Here is a 22,305-nt window from a genome sequence, read left to right as displayed (position 1 = left end):
TTTATTTCTTACAACAAAAAAAATTAAATACTTGCTATATGTTACTGCCAAAAACACACTGATCAACAAATAACAACTGGAAGGTAGGGGATTTTTTATTACGAATAATTAAGGAAGTGGCAACCAGTAAAATCTAAAAGGTAATACGATCTAAATGTTGACCTTACTTAAAATAGACACTTCGCTATCCCTCTGCCGACCGTAAGTAGGCCTACGATGCGCAACACTACCACCTAACTGATTCGTTTTATTAAACGTTCTCACTTAACGAAAAATTCACTGCATTAAACTATGTAGGCCTACTCCTTCAAAGCTGTGGTACACTACTGTTAAACGTTGTTCAAATATTTACCAGGTAACCAATATACACAGAGCATAAAGTGTACCCTGCACTGATGAATTGTGCCGAGCAGTTCACGTTATTTTGTTTCTTCTGTCAAATTTGGTAATTTCCACAAACATAAACTTCACTCAAACTTGTCCGTTGTGATTAAATATGTTGTTTACTTGAACCTTTGATGAAAAATCCTGACTTTACTACGTACCTTATATATAGTTACGGATTTTTATAAACCTACTAACCTGTCATTATTTGCTTATGATGTTTGTATTTAAATAGCTTTGGTAGATATTTGTAAAATGTTTAGCAACTTGCACAAATGACGAATGTAAAACAGTTATTATGCAGTAAATTGTAATTGTAATGGCTTTTATCGTTAAAACAACAAGCCTATTTTCATTACAACCAGAATTAGTGTGCAACTTTTACTTTAAGTAACCTGTGTAGTTGAGTCGTGCCAACGCTAAACTACAAAACGTAAGTCGCTGCCTACGTTATACATATCAAAAAGTTTCTTGCTTGTAGGATTAGCAGCAACTGACACAGCCTGATCTTTTAAACAAAGTTCACCAGTAGCCTACTTTTTCCGACTTCAATAAGAACAGCTTACAGCTGCAAGTCTGCTGTTAAAAAGGTTGAGTGGACCTAAATATGAATCAGCGCATTATTTGCTCTATATTCGTAACAAAAATACAATAAAGTAGCATAACTGACATAATGCAAGTCTATTTCTTAATGCCATTAGTGCGTTTTTAAAATTCCTGAGTAATACTGTGGATCGACCGCGCACCCCAAATGTTTGTGTTTAAATATGCGATGTTTTAAATAGATTAAGTGGAGTTTTTATCAAATAGGGTACCTTGCAGGGTGGACTAGTGGAAACTAATCAAAACCAGGATTTGATAACGTAACTTGCTATGGCCGCTTTAGCAAGGAGTCTTTGCTATACGATTGAAAAAAGCTGATCCCTGTTACAAATCGCAACTTGTAGCATAAGGCAGTGGCAGTGGCCAACCTGTGGGTCGCCCACGTGGAGACGGGGATGCGAACACGCACAATGTGCGCAAAAATGTGCACGCCAAAATATGCAAAAAATGTGCGCACATTTTAAACTGCCTTCAAAAATGTGCGCACTTTTCTTTAACATGTGCGCATATTTAAAACTGTCTTCAAAAATGTGCGCACTTTTTTAACAATGTGCGCACATTTTTGACAATGTACGCACATTTTAAACTGCTTTCAAAAATGTGCGCACTTTTTTAACAATGTGCGCACATTTTGAACTGCCTTAAAAAATGTGCACACTTTTTTCACAATGTGCGCACATTTCAAAATGTGCGCACATTTTTAGGAAAAACTCTAACTCTAACTCTAACTCTGACTCTGACTCTGACTCTGACTCTGACTCTGACTCTGACTCTGACTCTGACTCTGACTCTGACTCTGACTCTGACTCTGACTCTGACTCTGACTCTGACTCTGACTCTGACTCTGACTCTGACTCTGACTCTGACTCTGACTCTGACTCTGACTCTGACTCTGACTCTGACTCTGACTCTGACTCTGACTCTGACTCTGACTCTGACTCTGACTCTGACTCTGACTCTGACTCTGACTCTGACTCTGACTCTGACTCTGACTCTGACTCTGACTCTGACTCTGACTCTGACTCTGACTCTGACTCTGACTCTGACTCTGACTCTGACTCTGACTCTGACTCTGACTCTGACTCTGACTCTGACTCTGACTCTGACTCTGACTCTGACTCTGACTCTGACTCTGACTCTGACTCTGACTCTGACTCTGACTCTGACTCTGACTCTGACTCTGACTCTGACTCTGACTCTGACTCTGACTCTGACTCTAATTCTAAACTTTTACTCTAACTCTAACTCTAACTCACAGCTTGAGCAAGCTTTTACCTTTTATTCGATTGTATTAAAATGTTTAAACCAAGGAAAAACATTTTATTATTTTTGAGGGTCCAAACTAAACACCGGTGGTAACTTTCATGGGCGGTCGCCTCTCTGTATGCTTGCGGTCCAATGTTGACGTTTTTAAAAAATGTGTCGTGCAACGTCATAATAAAGGTAACTGACGTCATGATGAAAAACCCAAATGCGAGTTTAACCGGCGAATAATTTAAGTACCAAACATAGGTATATCACAGTTTTGTAGTCCTATCACCTTATCACGATGTTGTTGTTTACGTCAATCTGATTGCATTCAAACAGCGAAGCGATTATTTTAAAAGCGAGTGAATCACCAAAAACTCCAATTCCTGTGATGTAATAAGGTGAGTTGTTTAAGCTGTGCGTATAAAACCTATTACAGACGTTAAAGCCAGTACAACTCTAAGGGTTGCTTTATCGACAAATTAAGCGAAAGGTAGCCTTTGGCCATTTAGAGTTAGAATTTTAACTCTGGTCATTTCTAAACGCGGGAACTTCCGCTATTAAAAGAGTTTAGTATGGAGACATAAAAGTTATAAAATGTCCCCAAACTGTTATCAGAAAAAAGGCCCGGAATTATTTTAATTTTGTTTTAAAATTAAAGGTATATTCGATTTCGATTTTAAACCATATTTATATTGTTTTTCGTTGCGTAGTCAAGAATAATCTACCACAGAAATTGCGAAAAACTACAATGCTATTTTTTCATTATACCACGATGTTCGTGAGTCTCTTGGTTGTAGCAGGTAGGCCTTTCAAAGTTTGAGACATTTATATAGTCATACGCTGGTTAAGATGAAAAATAATCCTATAAAAAATGTAAAATCATGCTATAAAAATGTAAAATATCGTGGTTGTATGAAAACTAGATAAACTTCTAATTTTCTTTGCAAAAAATTTCGACACAAAGTATACCTAACAATTTGTCTAGTTACCTCTCATGAAACGACTGATAACGCATTTCTAAAGTAACGTTGTGGTTTTGCAACTAATTGGAGTTTAGCCCACTTAGCAATAACCGTCCCTATAATTTTACTAATGTAGGCCTTGTAAGGGCTATTTTTTCGTTATACTGTTCTATTGAATTGCAGGTCTCCTGCTTCTTATATTGTTTCCTTCGCCTGCTTAAACCATCACTTCACTCGCTTCCTATCCATACGTTTATAATTATTGCAACGTTTAATTGCAGTGCTTTTCGACGGAGCCAGCAGCCAAATTTGCGCCGGCAGTTCCCCGATAGAAGTTGAGACTGTTTTCTATCAGTGTAACGTTGGTGGCATACAATCGGTTACCTGCTATATTCCAACGCAAATCAGATTGCCATGGCTAATTGGATGTCGCTTGCAGGGTAAAATCTGTCGTCTCGTTGTTTTAACCAACTAATCGCACAACAGCAAAACATGTTTTGTGTTCAAGGTTGCTCAGCTCCGTACTTGGGTGTATGGGTTAAACTAACGCCCCCAAAACGGGTTTACTCTGTGAACGAAACGATTCAGTATTCTTGTTTGTCGAATTTGCTTCAAGGATCATCAACAAACAAATGTCTTGGAAACGATGTTTGGAGCCACTCACACCCGCAGTGTGTAGGCAAGTGAAGTGATTATTTTGTAGCGGACATGGCTATATGATTTCTTAAATTTCTCAAAATATCGAACGTATAAGTGTAAAGATAGCGTTCACTGCAAAAATAAATAAACAAGAAAAAAGACTCTATGATAGCTTATAACAAAGATATTCTATGGACGATCAAGACACATAAAAAGTATAATAATTAATTATAACGTTATGAATGTGTGCTGTTTGTTAATAGCCTTGTTGGATAAATAAATATATGTTTTAATATGTGGTATTGACATCCACAACAACAACCACATCTGTGGCAACAATAACATCAATCCCAAACAACACAATTACAATAGCAGCGGTCACAAGCGAAGCAATAATACCAACAACGTCCCCTGAGCAGACTAATGTGCTCGGTGAGTAACGGAAGCAACAATGGCAACAGGAATGAGTTCCTATAACTCTGACTGAAAGATAGCGCCTGCTTTACGTTTTGGTTTGTTGTCGATTTAAAATTTATTTAAAATGGGGGCGACGGTGTAGCAGTAAGATTTTAAATATATTTTAAATTGTAACGCTATTGTTTGTTCAATTTTTTATTTTTTATTTTTGTTTGTTATGCATTTGCATTCACCTTTACTGCATGGTATTTCGTTTTAGACTGTTTCCTGACACGCGTTTTGTTTCACTTTAGCTATACACTAAGAGTATAGGGATATCCGATAATGTCAGCCGAATAGTCTACCTACCCGATGCCAACTTGTGAAATCGGTTCCCGTCCAATACTAGGGTGGTTTAGGTGCCTATTGGATACCAGATTAATATAGTAATATCAGTCATGATTTGCGGTCAACCGCAGTCATTTTACCTTACAAAGAAAGTTTATCAAAAAATAGTAGGTGAACAACTGAAGGTAACTTTTTAACGATAAAGCAAAATGCCTTAACAATTTAAACAAACGTATTAATTGCTTTGTTTTACGTGTTTGAGCATAGTAATGACGTCATTTGATATCCTATCGCGATACAATTTGCCCAAAATGTCAGAAATTAGTATCTAAATAAAATGTCAAGCATTGGATAACCCTATATACACAGATTGAATCACCAAAATGTAGCTGGTTTGATGACATTACAGCCTGTCGCTGCCCTTGGCAACTATACGAACGTTTATATTATTTTTTAATTTTTTTACACATTTATACCGTCGTTCCAAATAAAAATTTTATTTAAAAAAAGTTTCTAATTGAACGATCTTGTAACTTTATTTATCGGTGTTGTAGTACATTTTTTAACTAATACTTACTCATTGGCGACGTATATGCTTAAGCAGCGTCAATTGTAATAAACATGGTTTACAAAGCTGTGATCTACAGTTGGTCTGCCTTGAAATGGATACAGCTATTATAGGCTACCGATTTTGGGTGCACATGTAATTTAGAGGGGATGTCGGATGAAAGTAATGTTGGTTACATGTTAATACAGGTTTATTGTTTATATTCGGAACAGCCATTACGTGGAAGGCGACAGAAACATGATGTTATGAGCTGTACAAACTATCGTTTGAAAATTCAACAGCACTGCGGCGAAAGTGTTAAGGGTTATTAGCCAAAAAAGTCTCATATTATATGGTTAAACTGTTTCGACTCATAGATTTGACTCTTAAGTTACAATTGGTAGTTTGTGTGTTTTAATAAACATGTTTCTGTTTTACTCGTATAACTAATCTTGTTTTTAGGTTGCGATCTACCACCAAACTTGGCCAATGGCGACTACTCTCCCAAGAAAAGCGCGTACAGCAAAGGAAACTTGGTAATCTACTTTTGCAATCCACCAATATTTATTGGTGGGCCGAGCAATGTGACATGTCTTGGCAACAACACCTGGGAAAACGTCGGTAAACAAGAATGTAAATTTGTTATTGGTAAGTGCTACAGCGTTTCTTCGTGGATAGAGTTATTATGTATATTTAATCGCACCAATGATACAATATGGTATCATTGAACCCACAGACACAGCAATTCAGTCGATCAAGGCGCGCCCTTCGTACAGCAATACAGCTTTAGAAACATGTTCCTATTTTGGGCAGCTAGAGTATAGGGCTGCGTTATTCTAATTGAAATTAAATTAACTTGCAATTGGATTTTAACCAAAAATCTGGCCAACGTAGCCCAGCGACCCACTTAAATCCCCTTCCGACCCAATCGAGACCACTTTGCAAAAGCGTAATTATAAGTGGATATTTTAGATTTGCAAAGTTGTAAAAAACAAAACAAAGTAAGCTGTGGTCAGTTTAACACTTGTTGCTGCTGTTTATTAATGAAGATTAATTTTACTCGTTACATTTACTCTTAAAAAGTTACATGTAGTTGGTTAAATATACTATGACGCTTTTGACTGCAGTTGGTAACCTCCAGGGAGCACAAGATGGTCGCTCCGCGAACATAAGCGGTGCGCCGACCTCGTACTTTGTTAAGTACACTTGTCCGTCGTTCGTCATGAGTGAGTCTACCAACTTCTCCTGTCTTCTTCCATATATGCCGAGCTGGCCATTCACAGGCGATGAGTGCGAAATACCGGCAGGTATTTATCATACAACTTTTTCCTAACTGAAAGCTAGTAAATCGCCACAATAGTAATCCGACAAACCAAATTGCCGACACCTGGTCTAAACCAACTCATGTAGCACACGTCACTTTTGACTTTTACAAAGTTATCAATATGTTGTAGGGTAGATTTACATAAATGAAGCACCATAAAAATTAAAGCGTGTCCAATATGTTTACTATTTCGCATTTGTTGTCATGTTTGATTGTGGTGGATCAAGGCAGAAATCACTTGATTTAACGATGCGGTGTCTCGGTAGATCATTACGTTTAATATGGTGTTTTAAAGCCAAACATTTTCCTTGCTTTCTTGTCGTTGAATCCAATTACCTTAATTTTCATTTGATTTAGATAACCTTTGTATTTACGAAGAAAATCTAAAATCTTTCGATATGATTGATTTGTCTGTTTTTCACACAAAAAAATACTTTTTTCAGTTTTTAGTTCAAGCGACACAAATTTTAATGTGCAATGAGAAGAAAGCAAGCAACGTGGGACAAGTTTAATTTGGGAAATTATATCGCCTTAGACGAAAATCTTCGCTTAAGTTTTCGTGACTAATATTATAACATAAGTCAGGACAACTTGGTTACAACACTGCTACCAGCAAGGAATGCACACGGATTTGTCGTTTCTAGGTCTAATTTCTAGCAAGTTTCCATCGGGTGTTTTTATGTACGAGTTTCGACAGAACGCTTTGATTGACGTTTTGCCACGCAACGAAAGCCTTCTTGCTTCTGTGTCTAAAGAACTGCTCCAAGTTCTCCAAAGTACTAACGCCCATGCTACAGCAGCCCGGATAACCCAAGTTTTGTCGGCGCGGCAATTCAAGTTTGTATAGTGCAGCACAGTGTTGTAAACAAGACATTTTAAAATAACTTAAGTCCCAGTCAAGTCATTCGTAAAATAACTTATTCCAAGTCAGGTCTTTTTGAATAAATAACAAGTCAAGTCCCAGTCTAAGTCATCGGTTGCTCAAGTCAAGTCCCAGTCAAGTCATAGTTAGAGCAAGTCAACTTCAAGTCCAGCCACAAAAAAATAAAACTTTAAATTATGAAAACCGGCAAACTCCTCCAAATATGAGCAACTCAAGCCAAAAATAACATAAAAGCAGCATATTACAAACAAATTCTTTTATGTGCAAAGATTGGGATAAATAACGCAATTTTATAAATAATTGCTTAATTAAAACAATTTATTTTAACCCAAGTCATTTGTCCAAATGACTTAAGTCAAGTCAAGTCATTTGTCCGAAAGACTTAAGTCAAGTCAAGTCATTTTGCTCAAAAGACTTAAGTCAAGTCGAGTCATTTAAAAACAGTGACTTAAGTGCACTTAAGTCAAGTCATTGACTTAAGTCATTACAACACTGGTGCAGCATTCATGAAAGTGGCATGGTAAAGGTATAGACCAGGCTTGTCAAACATACGGCCAACCTTTTATTGCGGCACAATAATATTATTCTGGTAATTAATTTAATTGTAAATTATACCCGACTTGTTTATACGTTGAATGATGTCAAAATGAAATGGCGACCCCTGGTTAGTTAGTATACGTTACAATGGAAAACATCAATGTTATATGCGAAGGCGATTTTTTGTTTATTATTGTGGCCCTTTAACCAAATCCAGATGTAGGCCTGCAGGCCTTGTATAGACAGTCATGCATAGCCATTGTGTCGCCTAATTTGCGGTTTAATATTATACTTTCACTCAATTAAAAACAGAATTTGTTTTAAAGTAAGTAAAACTTATCCCTAACACCAAAAGTGCAGACTCTGAAGTATATAGTAACTCTAACATTGCTCTTTACAGATACCAAGCAACTTTTAGTCAAAAAGTGGACGACCTTGTTCAATTCGTCCAGTTATATGTTCAAATTTCGCAGCGTAAAACATTAAAATACATTACAAGTAACATCAAAATAAGTAAGTGGGATTATCGCGTGTCATATATCTTAACATCAAATACAAATTAGATCCCTCAATTATTTTTAATGCGTAACTAAGTGTCTAAATATATATATATATATATCTTCTAAATTCTAAATGATGACAAATACTTCAAATAAAGCCAAATTCTTCATACTGTTATGGTATAATATTTAGGCTAGCCAGTCGTTATATGAGTTGTAAAAGCTTTGTTTTACCTTTAAATTCAAACCTCTTTTTTATGTTTAATGGAACATGTACAATTGTACACATATATATGTGTGTTAACAACTGAAATCTATCCCTTCTGAAGCTGCTTTTTGACCAACGATTACGGCTTACGTATAATTAGTACACTGAAAGTCATTGCAGACTCACTGAATCTGTCGATCAATGATGCAAGCAGAGCAGGCTAGAAAAACAACTAGGTTCGAACTAATAACCTCCGGTCAAGCCGGGACCGTCGCGCTATCAACTGAGCTATGCATGGCTCAGAGAGGAGCGAGTGGAGAAACTCTTTTTTATGTGTGTGTTTATAAAAAAAACTCCACGGTAACCCGAAAAAAAAATAGTTTGCACATGCAATATTTAAGTCGTGGTTATAAATATCCAAAAAACAAGAAAAAGCTATTTTATCCTGACAACTTTCCTCAGATCCGTGTTCAAGTACCTGCTACAACCGGTTTTCCTTTTCGGAAACTCCACCTAATGTTTTGGGTTATTCGACGGAAACATGCCCCAAAGGTAAGTGGTTCAGTTTCAACACGTTCTATCTTTGCAAATTAGGTCGCTTAATCTTCAGACATGTTAATATTGGTAATTTTGACATATTCTTATAATATATTAAATAAACTTTTCCTGTTCTACATGTCTCTGACGAGACCAAAAAAGCACGCTGCTTTGTAATGGCCGGGGGCGGATCCATTTTTGTTTTGGCGGTGCATGAAATTGTTAACGATGACTTCCCAAAGTTCCAATCATTCTTAAAATTGTTATTTAAATCGCGCAAATTGCAACTGAATACAGTAAAATTGCTAAAAATTGCGTTGGTTTAGTTCAATTAACAAAGCATTCAATTTACAAGGGTACGTTGAGCATTTTCATCTAAAATTAACACTCTAACAACAGAAAGTTACTAAACAAAATGTTGTTGCATTTCTGAAAAAAAATCCCTTCCTATTTCAATTTTATTTTTTTATTATTATTTGAGCATAGTAAAGATATCATGTGGTATCAGACTTTTTTTACCAAAATTTAGGGTATCGGTACCGGAATGCATCGGACATCCCTATATGCATTAGGCAAGAGAGAATTGCATATTGCTCAAAATAGCAGCATTTGTAGATTAATTTAACAAAAAATGCATCTTATAGGGTTTCGAGTTAAAACATGCGTAACATGCCATTGTATGCATGGCGTCCTTGGTGTAAATAGATTTGTTTGAAACGGACAAAATCCTAGATAAATTGGATAAAAGGTCGCGCGAAACGCAAAAAATCGTTTTACGCATTGCGTGACTATTTTTTATATGCATGACCTGCGTTGTTTAGATTTCATACGTCGAAAATGTCTAAGCTTTCTTTATTACTTAGAGCAGGGGTTCCCAACTTGTGGGCCATGTCCCCCTAGGGGGTCATAAGCCTTAAAAAAATATGAAAAATATTTTTTTTTTGCTAAAAGAGAAAGAAGTAAAATGAAAGTTATCTTAAACCAGCAATTAAGACATTGTCAGAGAAAAAACAGGCTCAACCATCACATTAACTGAATATGTAAGAACTAATTAATTTACTATCATGTTTAATGTATGTTATATTTAGATTGTTTTATCATTCTTAACTAGCCTACCGGTTACTGCATAAACCTTTTTTTTTAATAAAATGACGTTTCTTAATTTTTTTAAAAGTTGAAAAAAATAGGGGGCCATTAATTTCTAAAAATGTTCAAAGTGGGCCACAGTGTAAAATAGTTTGGGAACCCCTGACTTAGAGCGAGAAAAATTATCTACGAATTTTAGGTTTTGCGAAGGCGTCCATGTCTTGCCAACTAACGTCGACGGTCACCGAGAGCGGTTTTCTTGTTTCGTCAAAGTTTGATCTTTCCACTTTCACAAACGTCAACTGCAATCAAACACTGACGAACGTTACGGTAAGACTTTTTATAAAAGTCGTATAAATAATATTTTGTTTCATTTTATAATCACGCAACTTTTTTACTTTAAACCAAATCGTCATATTTAGCAGTAACAATTTATTTGCTTCAAGCGCGAATATTATATTATTGAGCCCTGAAGGTTAGAACCTGATATTCATTATAAACAGTTGAATAATTTATCCCTAAGATGTCACCAGTTTTTGGCTGGTTACTCTTCCTATGAGAGCCAATTTTGTCGATAAGTTAAAGTTGAATGGTGGATCTAAATATTGACTGCAGTACTCGGTTAACTATAATAGGCTACTGGGTTGAATGTGGCCCTACATGTAAATAGCCAGTGTTGTAAACAAGTCATTTTGAAATAACTTAAGTCCCAGTCAAGTCATTTGAAAAATAACTTAAGTCCAAGTCAAGTCTTTTGCGAAAATAACAAGTCAAGTCCCAGTCCAAGTCATCGGTTGCCCAAGTCAAGTCCCAGTCAAGTCATTATGAGAGCAAGTCAATTTCAAGTCATGTCATTGACATAAAAGTAAATTGTTAAACTATTGAAATTGGTAAAATTGTCCGATCATAAGCAACAATTTAACTAAAAAACTAACACAAACGCAATATACAGCACTTAAAGTGTTTAATGTGCAAAACTTAAAATAAATTTTAATGAAAAACACTTAATTTAATGTCAAGTTATTTGACATAATGACTTAAGTCCAAGTCAAGTCATTTGTCGAAAAGACTTAAGTTAAGTCAAGTCATTTTGGTCAAAAGACTTAAGTCAAGTCAAGTCATTTGAAAACAGTGACTTAAGTGCACTTAAGTCAAGTCAGTGACTTAAGTCATTATAACACTGTAAATAGCTGTATCCTAACATAACATTTGACACCCGAGTGACTGGTTAGTGATATCATTGCCTTACGCAGAGCGGTAGTCTAACCACATCAAACGACGTTGAATACGCCACGAAGCTTATGCAACAACTGACGTCTGAACCGGAAAAGCTAACGGCAAATGAAACTAGCCAAGTCACCAACGCTATGATTACTCTACAAAACACCATCACAGAAAACAACATTTCGGTAAATGCAATTATGTTCTCAGCAACAGTGATTCTTTCGTTGTACTTTACTAGTGCATTCTGTTGACAACATAAGCCCCTTGAAAGCAACTCTGCAATTTGTGTATTGTTAAAAACTTGCGGCGGCATATTGATAGACATTTTTTTAATGCAACCAAAGCTAAAAAATTATCCGAATTCTCTACGTAAGAAATACCTAATAATAAAATATCAAACTTCAGTGCCGAAAGCATTATAATATGCATGTAAAAGTAAACGTTGCAAGACTGAAAGGTGTAGTCTGTAGTATTTAATTCTAGCGGTCAAAAAGTAATTAAATAAGAAAATTTAATTTACTTTATCGCATAAAATGCAAAAAATTCAATAACCTATTTATGCCCGGGTTGAAGGGAGTTCTAAATTTACTTCGTTCGTGTTGTAACTTTTACACTGCTTTTAGGTTTCCACAGCATTTCTGGTCGACACGGTAAACATCGTTGCTCACCTGAGCGATTCGCTACAAACCAACCCGGATGCATTAGAAAAGAACCAGAGCCTGGCCCTGGTGCGGATTGTCAACGACATTTCAAACCATATCAGGCCAGAGCACCTAACCGACGGATTACTACAGATTGAAACCTCCAATATGCTTGTTCAGGTTAGTGTTGAAAGGAATTTCACCTATACTTTATTTTTATTCTAACCCAAAATCACTCGCTGAAATCCGTATTTCTGAATTTATTTTATGTCATGTTAAGTTCAAACTCAAATAACGTGAGGGCGACAAACTAAATTTTATATATATTTTGAATATTTGGTTTACACCACAATACACTATAAACTAAAAAAACATCTTAGTATCTTAGTTTACCTGCTGTATATATGAGAGTGGTCGTAAGTTATTTGTTTTTTTATACAGTTTGGACCAGGGGTCGGCAACCTACGGCCCGCGGGCCGATCCGGCCCGCCAAAGAAATTTATCCGGCCCGCCGCCTCTTTGACAAACTAGACACAAGTACATTTCAAATACTTTTTGACTATTTTAAGTAGGTAAATGCGAAAAATTTTAGCGCTTCGCGCGAATCATCTTTCTACATCCGGTTTTAAATTATAAGGAATGCCGGCATACCAAAAAAATCGCGATCCCTTCGTTCGCCAGGTGTAATCTATAGTGAACTAGATTAACTATTCAAATTATCGCGTTTCCTCAAAGTGGTTTTATTACACTTTTCATGAGTAGTATATAGATGACGACGTGTGAGCTCGAATTTTAAACCAAGCAAACGCTTATTTCGTGCTTTGCGCCAACACTTTACTGCCTCCTTAAATGTAATTTAACACGTTTTAAAGTGAAAAAAAAAGACCCGAGGCCCGCCTGATTCACAGTTGTTAACATTTTTAGAACACAAATGTTAGTTAACATTTTGTGCGGCCCGCAGAGACCTTTGAGTTAGTATTTTGGAGGTTGCCGACCCCTGGTTTAGACAATGGCATTCAACATGTCTTTTTAAGAAAAAAACGGGCACTTGCCGTTAACCCATTTCCCTTTTTGAATATGCTTTTCTCAGAAAACCTTACAATCTTATCACCTTATATTTATTCTAAGGTTAATGAATTCCCCGCCAATTTGACGTCGTCGCCTTGGTTTTCGAACTCCGGAAGCAACACGTCAGCGGGTGCCTACGACATGAACGTGACTATTCCACGTCGGGTCATGACGCAGTACGCCGGAAACCAGTCCAGCATTCTTACCAGCTTTTCGTATTTCAAAACCAGCACTTTATTTGGGTTCGCAAACATGCCGAATGGGGTGAGGCAATAGTTTTGTGCAACCATTCGTCACAACCGGCGCTTCTTGTTTAGCCCTTGAGAATGACGTGATTACACAACAACTAATTTATATTGCATGTCGAAACGTTTATTAATTATTTGGCTAAATCCCTTCATCGACAAATAGCGGTATGAATTTTATGCTGAACTGTAGGTTAGGGAAATAAAATTGCCACTAAATGTACAATTAAATGTCATTTAATAAATGGTAATAGTGAAACTTTATTTCGTTTGTTTGGCGATAACGAATATCTACAGATATTAATAAGCCATTTGTTTATCAATATATCTATAGATATAAAATAATAATAAAAAAATCATAACGACAGGTGATTTCGGCTTCTCTCGGTAAAAGGTTATCGGTAAATAATCTTCAAGACCTAGTGACGATTCAAGTGGCAAATGAAGATAGAACGTATGGAAAACAGAATTCGCAAAACCGGACGAAAGTAGGTGTAAATACACTGCTTTGTACAGTAGACTTGGCTGAGCAATAACTGGCAATAGTGAGGAATTATAAATAAATCTTTTATAAACAATACTTTAGAATAGAACATTAGCATTTTTTTTCATATCCTCCTAGGCAATCTCCCAACACTTGTTGTTTTATTTTACTACATACAAGATATTCAAGAACAACTGACTTATTGTAAGCATCGCAATAAATAGAATTTGTTCTGCAGTTAACGTAAATCGTTATACCACTTAGAATGAGACGGAGAATTTGGTGGATTATGTGAGGGTGCAATGCGTGTTTTGGGACTTCAATGTCGAAGCTTGGTCTGGTGAAGGTTGCTGTCTGGACACCACGTCGACTCCGCCAACTTGCAAATGCGACCACATGACCAATTTCGCCTTACTGGTGGTAAATCAACGGTTTACGTCCACAATACATCCAAAGTTTTCAAAAATCATCTAAATTTCTTTACTATACCGGGTAGCAGTGTTGTAAACAAGTCATTTGGAAATGACTTAAGTCCCAATCAAATCATTTGTAAAATAACTCAAGTCTAAGTCAAGTAATTTGTAAAAAAACTTAAGATCCAGTCTAGTCATAAGTAAAGCTATTCTACTCCAAGTCAATTCCTTGAGGTAAAAATTAAATTTTAGCCTGTTAAAATTAGGTAAACTCGTCTGATTATGAGCAATACCTTAACTAAAAATACCAAAAACGCAATAGAGGCAAGCACATTGTTTTATGTGCAAAAAAATTGTCTAAATAACCCAATTTTAAGAAAAAAATGCTTAACGAAAACACCTCGTTTTAACCCAACTCTTTGTCTAAAAGACTTAAGTCAAGTCAATTCATTTGAAATCAGGCCTGGCAATGACCTTATCACAGCTTTAACTAAAATGACATTTTTTTCTGAAGTTGTTTGAACCCAGGTTGTTTTATCATACCTTAATCCTCATACAATGACACTTTAGGCTTTTAAAAATAACAATCGTGCTGTTGTATGCAGCAAGTGACTTCGGTGCCAGAAGATGTAGCGCTCAACGTGGTTAGCAGCGTCGGATGTATTCTCTCCATCTGCGGCTTCGTCGCTGTAACCGTCCTTTACCTGCTAAACAAGTTAGTGTCAAAGGCTAACATTTGCTTATCGAAATTGGGTGAAGGTAGATGGGGTTCCTCCTTCTTAGCAGGACTGAGGAGTCGGTTAAAAATAACTCGAGTCCGACTCCGTCCCAAAAGAATAAACCCGAGCCGGACACCCGAGTACGGAGTCCGACTCCAGCTAAATGTGCGATTTCGTCGAATCCCGAGTCCGACTTCGACTCTACAGCCTATATTTAACCCATTTATATAACTAAATACGGTGGATATTCAGCAATCATCTTTATAGGGCTGTCGTATAATTTATTTCGTTACAATAAATTGCATCTTTATAGGGCTGTCGTATAATTGATTTCGTTACAATAAAATTGTGAAAATATCCACCATATAATATGCTATTCCACCTTTACAATGTACAGTTTGCGGCCATATCAGTTCAAAATTTGGTACTGCACATGCGCACGTCGGATTCGGGACTCGGGTAGTTTTACGTGATCTTACTAGAGTCCCAAGTCCCGAGTCCGACTCCAGCGAAACAAACCGACTCCGTCGAGTCCCAAGTCCGACTCCAACTCCGAAGCACTGCTTCATAGGGCGTCAGGTTGGGATCAAATTGCTGTTATTTGAATCAGCATCACAACCTTTGTGTTGAATTAGTAGATTCTGAACATTTCGTTCAGTTTATCCTTTGTGTTTCAAGCAAAATGTTTAGCTGTGTATTATTAGTTCTATAGATATATTTGGTTTTAAACCGGCAATGCGAAATATGCTATAAAATATTAAAGGTTTGCTACGTCTGATAATAATTACTTCCGTTACCTCGGCGCTTGTTTATTACTTAAATTTCCTTTGACAGGGAAATGAGATCAAAGCCGCAGCACCAAGTGCAGATTCACATGTGTGTCAATCTCGCCATTAGTTATTTCGTTTTGCTTGTCGGCGTGGAAAGAGTGGAAGACCTGGCAGCTTGCACGGCGACCACCATCCTTCTCCACTACTTCTTCCTCGCAAGCTGGTGCTGGATGGCCGTGTACAGTAACAAGCTCTATAACTCACTCGTAAAGGTAGAACGAATCGCGGATAAAGCAGGATGTACTTGTGCTAAACAAGTCGTGCTTATAGTGTCTGCAAAGTCCGTGTGTTGTAACGAAGTTATAAGGGGTCCGGAGAGGAAAGGATTAACCATTAGGCCAAATAAGCACGTAATTAGGTTGAATTTTTAGTGGTGCCTCGCTATTTAATTACATATTTCGAGTTGGTCAGGCAACTCCAAACCTCAATAGTGGCCCGGTTAAGATAAAACTGTGCTTTTTTTCTTTCTCATCTATCTGCTGGATAACATCTTGTGTGGTTATTGTGTTTATATTTGGAATGACACATATAGGGCACCAACTTTTTAGGGGCTCTAAAAGGCATAATTCGGTCCTGCGTCCGGGCCACATCTTTTCAATAGCTTGAAAAATGTAATATATTAGCTGGACTTCCTTCTCATTGACTGTAATTATAGTAAATTTATCGACAGCTTGATTATACAAAATAGTTAGAGCACTTTTTAAAAGTCATAGTAGTTGTTGTGCCGTAATTATTTTTGTTGCCCTTTTTCCTGGAACGAGAAGCCTACAAGATGAAAACGATGAAAAGATCAAAAAACGACCAGCGTGATCGAAAAATGGCGATTTATTTTATCTATCTTGTCGTTTTTTATATCTAATCTTCTTGCTTAATACGACAAACTTGTTATCATGAATTACAATTTTTTTACGAAAATATAGTTGCAGATTGTTTTACGTTCAACATTTTACTCAGCTGAGTAATTTACTTTAATGCCAATATTCGTTTTAAGTTCATTTATTTGTTTTTTTCTTTTTAATAAAAAACGGAAAAGTACCGGTATACATTATTACTAAGAATGTTGTTAGACTTCAACAGATTCGGAAGCACATTCCCCTTTTAGCATGTTCCGTACAATTGTTGTTTTTATAAAAGGTTTTTCGTACACCAGTTCGCAACTTTGTTCTGAAGAGCTGCTGTTTTGCGTACGGACTCCCCATGCTCGTCATTACGGTAAACGCTTCGGTGACCTTGGCTTACTTGGATAGGAATCTACAAAACAACGACTTTTGTCCAGGTTGCTCACTTGTTTTTTATATATATTTCTAACGATCAAACATATTTTTTTTACCACACAATTCATCTGCTGTACGTTATGCGAGTGCTGCCGAGTCGGTTGAAAGCAACCCGAGACTTTAACCGAAGAAATACAGTTCAGTCCAACTCTTGAGTCACGAGTACGGCTTTAGAAGATATAAAATTTGAAAATATGGAGATCATACAACAATCCACTCATAGGGTTGTCACATAACTCAGTCACAGACAACAAGTGGTTGGAAAATGTTCTAGAATATAATATTTCACCTTTACAATTTACTGTTTGCTGCTTTATCCGTTTCTAATTTACGCGTCAGAATCTGGACTCCTAAATCCGAGATTCGACTCGAGCGAAATAAACTTCGAGTCCCGATTCCAAATTCAACTTCCCAGCCCTGTTTTATACTTCTTGCAGCAATATGAACCTATTGCAAGAAATGAAAATGTATAAACTTGTTGGAGAATATAAGTTAACTATACTTGTGTAAATAAATGTAATTCTCCTTGCGGCATAACATATCGTTTAAAACTTGCCAAAAGACGCTATAGCAAATAGGCCTACCCTTAAATGGACCTTCCTTTGTCTGCATAAACAATGCATTTTTTAGTACTTTTATAATTAAGGCATACCCAGGAATAAGTTTAGTTGTTATTGTGTGTTTAAAGGCGGCCGTCCGGGTTCGCTACTTGGCCGTTCGAACTACAGGAGTGATCATATGTGCTGGATCCACGGCTACTCGCTTTCCCTCGGGTTTCTACTGATCGTCGGACTCGTGCTCATTAACAACGTCGTAGTGTTTGCTTTGGTGATGCGGAGCATCGCATGCAAGCGAGCCAAGGTGAGAGCCATAAACTAATTCAAACTGAAACATTCATAATAATTAATAATACACCATGTGTATAATCTGTAATCACGCTCTTATGGATCGTACTGTCCTATATGATAACGAAAAGGCTTAGCGATATCAGTCGGCCTAATCAGGATTTCCGCGCAAGCAAGGCCAGGCTAAAGAAACAATTATACCATGCGTTTAGATCGGGGTTTCTCAACCGTGACCGTGGCCCTCGCCTTCCCCCCAGTGTTGAACCTTCTTTTACCTATTGTAACGCATTTTTTCTCACATGCTATACTAATAATACCTGCTATTCGTGAGAAGTTTTGCAACACTCGACCTCATAATATTAAATTCTTTATCTTCTCGCCTAATTTCCAAACATTGTAACGTCACTTACAACGAACATTTGTGTGTTTTCTAGTCTACGGTACTCAATTTTTTTTGGAACGTTTGTTTAACCAGCATTTTAATTAGTTTGTAAACCGCAAGTTAGAATGATAACAGAACTATTACAAGCACGTTTAACATTTTTTTAACAAAACGTCAAATAACGATGTTACTATTTTGGCTCGAAGAGATAGATTTGTTGTTGTTCCATTGATTAAATTTTGTTGTAAAATTAATTGCGTTAAATGGTTAAAGCAAGCTTAACAGAACGAAGACTAGTTGAATTTCACATACTTTCAGAGGTTTACTATAAAAAATACGTTTTTACACAAAGCTTAAACAAGGTTTTTTGTTATCAAATGTCGAAAATTCGCAAATGGTGCGAGAGTTACGTCTCTTTTGGCTACACAAAAGATAGACGAGACAGCCATAATTGTGCGCAGTGTCTGCACTGCTCGGTGGTGATGTCAAATGCGCCATTACAACCCTCAAAACTTAAAAATCATGGTGATAAAAAACATTCCCGAAGGAAGAATGATGCCACCACAATTTCTACCTATTTTTATATAATCGAGGGGCCATGATGATTAAAAGCCTTTCGAAAGGGGCCACGAGGCGTAAAAGGTTGAGAACCACTGGTTTAGATTAAAGTGCGTAGACTGTTTAATTTTCACTTACAATATTTTCTGTGTGTTTTTATATGTATAGTTGAGCCTTTCATTTTGAAGCGAGAATCTGGTTCTATACTTTTTGTGACAAAGATGTTTATCTTCGATCTAGTCAAGTTGTTTTTTTATTGTTTTTGAAACAATATGTTTCGCCGCGACGAACTGCTTCGTGTTTGATTGCAATCTATCCGTACCACCCTTAGGTTTATTAATTTTGAAGTCTGCATGATCAATGTAATTCTCAGACCTTCAACATATGGCTATTAGGGGAACCCTTTGTTAAGTACAACCATAACATATGTTAAGGATGTATAAATTACTTACGCAACACGATGAGTTTATAAAACGATGTAGTTTACTGTTATAGACTTTATTTAATTCAGGGGCTTGCAACCTTTCATACTGCCGGGCCAAATATGTGTATTCGGATTAAACCACGGGCCACTTGCATATCTCGTCGTCTACCTGTTAGTGCAGTAGTCGGCAAACTTTTTGTTGCGGCCAAAAGTAGTCTTTTCAGAGCTACTTTAAGGTCCACTACGCAAAACACTTAAGAAAACAGTGGCGGATTCAGGGGGATATTTGGTTTAAAGGTGAAATATTGCACGGCGCTTAATGGCCAAAACACTGCCTTGCTATAATATAAAACAACAAATAAAAAAGAATATTCGCGCGAACCGCGAAAAATTTGCGTTTGCAAAAAATATAGTTTTACAGGCTCACAAGACCACATTTGGCACGTGGGTCTTTCCAAGCTAAGCCAATTTAAAACATTATATGCCACACCAATTGTTAAAATAAAGTACAATGAATGTACGGCTATCATGCGGCCTACAACTACGGTACATCATAACACCAAGCTATTCTACAATAACTCGCGGTCTACAGTTGGCCTACCACTGTGTTAGTGACTACCACAAAAAAATTGCTTACATACGTACGTTGAACCGAACAATGCCACCTTAAAAGCGACAAATTTTCTCAGCTGTGGAAACTTATTTAGATCGAGATGTTCGCGGTGAAAAACTACTTTTTAGCTGCGCAGAGAGAAATTTGTTTCTTTTTTTCACAACTCACATGAACATTGAAATTGAATATAAAACAATTAAATTTCAAATGAGCGAATATGCTTTCTTTACATGTTAGCAGGTCACATTCTGTTATAATTCTAATAAACTAAAAATTTCCATGCTATACAAGGCGACCTAGACTGAGAAGCAGTCAGGAAGTTTCAATATTTTAACAGTTACCTGAATGTTTAGTGGTGCGGGCCAAAAACCAAAGCACACCGCGGGCCACATAGCCTGTTTTGATTCTGCGGGCCGCATTTGGCCCGCGGGCCGCAGGTTGCATGATTTAATTTGTTAGCTTGATTTTTAATCACTTTTTTATGCTTTTTTTTCCCTCAAAAAATGTCTTGGTAAATTGTCCAAACAATGTAAAATTATTTCGCTAGATACGCAGCAGTAAGAAACGCCAGACATCCAAATACGTGATGATGGCCTGCACAATGTCATTCATGCTCGGGTTTAGTTGGATATTCGGTTTTATCATGTTGTTTTCGACCAATGTCACCTACGTGCAGACCATGAGCTGGCTTTTTGCCATTTCCAATTCATTGCAGGTAAGTGACAACTTTTACAATATAAAACTTCATATACAGGTTCACAAGCTTTTTGTTTTAACTAGATTATATAGCCTACGTTAATTTTAGCCAACATCACACTTCTAATGAGTTCTACTAAATTGACCGAAGTTGTTGAAATCTTAATATCATTATTTGTTTTATATCGGGATCTAAGCCTGTTCCGACGTATATAGTTGTTGATCTTTTTTCCACATCGTAAGACCCAAGTTCTGCTAAGTTGCGTAACTATATATAGTATTCTTCTCGTGTTGATTAAAGTGTTTGGGTTCTTTTTTACAGCCTTTGTGTTTTTTCTTGGATTTGTTGTGTTTGTTTTTAAAGGGAGTGTTTGTTTTCTACTTTGCGTGCGTAAAACGCGACGACATGTTCACGTTCTGGTGGTCTCCAATTCACAGCGTGCTGACCAATGTCAGTAGACGGCTTCCAACGTTAGCTGCACACGACAAGATGGAAACCTCTTCTGTACGACCTTCAACAACTCTACCAACCGCGTCTACCAAAATGATGTCTACTGTTGAAAAATCTGTGAGCCCGTCTAATGGCCAGTCGGAGGATACGGCTGTATAGTTTTTGCCTGTGCTTTCTGCGTGTCGAAAACCACTAAAACCTGTTTCACGCCATGAATCATAGCCCTGCATTTCGCTGTTTTTCTGTAAGAGCTGTGGCTTCAAGCATTTTTTTACCGCGCCCAATTTTGTAACTTTCTCAGCCCTGTTCCCCTCATATATTAAAAAGGTATTATAACAAAAGCAATTTGGTATTAGTCGATTTGTTTACAGTAAGGAAACATGACTAATCCTTATCATGCAAATTGTGAAAAAAAATTCGTTTTATTTAGGTTAGGCCTAATTCTAAAATTGAATTCGGAACGAAACATGCATCGAGCATACACGAAAATACGCATTGCTCGTGCCCGATATTGCCTCTGTCAGGATTATTTTTTGCGTTTTAGCAATATAGCCTATGTGTAAGTGTGTTTGCCTTTAGGGTAATTTCGCGCAAAGAAAAAACAACAACACAAATTGCGTTTATTTTGTTTCAAATGGCGTTACTCACAATGGACAAATTGCAAAACCATAGATCCGCGCATACGAGAAAACAGCCACCGGAGCGACTATTGTCACAAAGGAAGGCGTAAGATAAATATTTCAGACGCAATAATTTTCATCTAGTTCGATAAAACATTGTAATTTGAATAGGGCCGATATATTTTCGATAATGAGTTTTATAAAGATAGAAAACATATAATCCCATACACAGAGACTTGAGCTAAAATAAACCACAATTTTGGTTAAACAAAACTGTAAAGTGAAATATTCGCGCAAAATTCGAAAATTTTTGAAGTTATATTTTCAAAGTTCAAAAAATATAGTTTTCTTAAAAGCCATGGCCTTGTGTCCAATCCCTATGTAGCCTACAATTGTACCACACTGTTCTGACCGAACTAAGCCCAAAGAGAACTATTAAAAATTAGTAGGCTCTATCTCAAATGCTAATCGCAAAAACCGTGAGCCATATCCCTCTAATGCTAACTAGGCCTACCCATGAGTGGAATTTAAAGCATAGGACAGCATAAAGGAAGAATTAACACCAAGCGTATGTAGGCTAACCTTGAAATTTACCAGGGAGTCGAATTGTTTG

At 36.9% G+C, this 22,305-nt stretch overlaps 1 protein-coding gene across 1 annotated transcript; it reads left to right on the top strand.

Annotated features, from left to right (window-relative positions):
• Window positions 1–5,204: 5,204 nt before the first annotated feature.
• LOC146167479 (adhesion G-protein coupled receptor G2-like) lies at window positions 5,205–21,231 on the top strand. The gene is made up of 15 exons (XM_083385756.1): window positions 5,205–5,229; window positions 5,593–5,751; window positions 6,258–6,437; window positions 9,045–9,134; window positions 10,405–10,535; window positions 11,459–11,614; window positions 12,053–12,250; window positions 13,199–13,402; window positions 14,132–14,287; window positions 14,886–14,995; window positions 15,834–16,041; window positions 16,964–17,105; window positions 17,792–17,964; window positions 20,473–20,640; window positions 20,986–21,231. The coding sequence occupies exons 1-15, from the start codon at window positions 5,205–5,207 to the stop codon at window positions 21,229–21,231; spliced, it is 2,346 nt and encodes a 781-aa protein (XP_083241882.1).
• The last annotated feature ends 1,074 nt before the right edge of the window (window positions 21,232–22,305 follow it).

Source organism: Ascidiella aspersa, chromosome 1 (genome assembly GCF_963924565.1).
Source record: "Ascidiella aspersa chromosome 1, kaAscAspe10.2, whole genome shotgun sequence".
In the NCBI taxonomy this organism is placed as follows: domain Eukaryota; kingdom Metazoa; phylum Chordata; class Ascidiacea; order Phlebobranchia; family Ascidiidae; genus Ascidiella; species Ascidiella aspersa.
The sequence above is the reverse complement of the archived record's forward strand: the minus strand, read 5'-3'. Positions and strand labels throughout refer to the sequence as shown.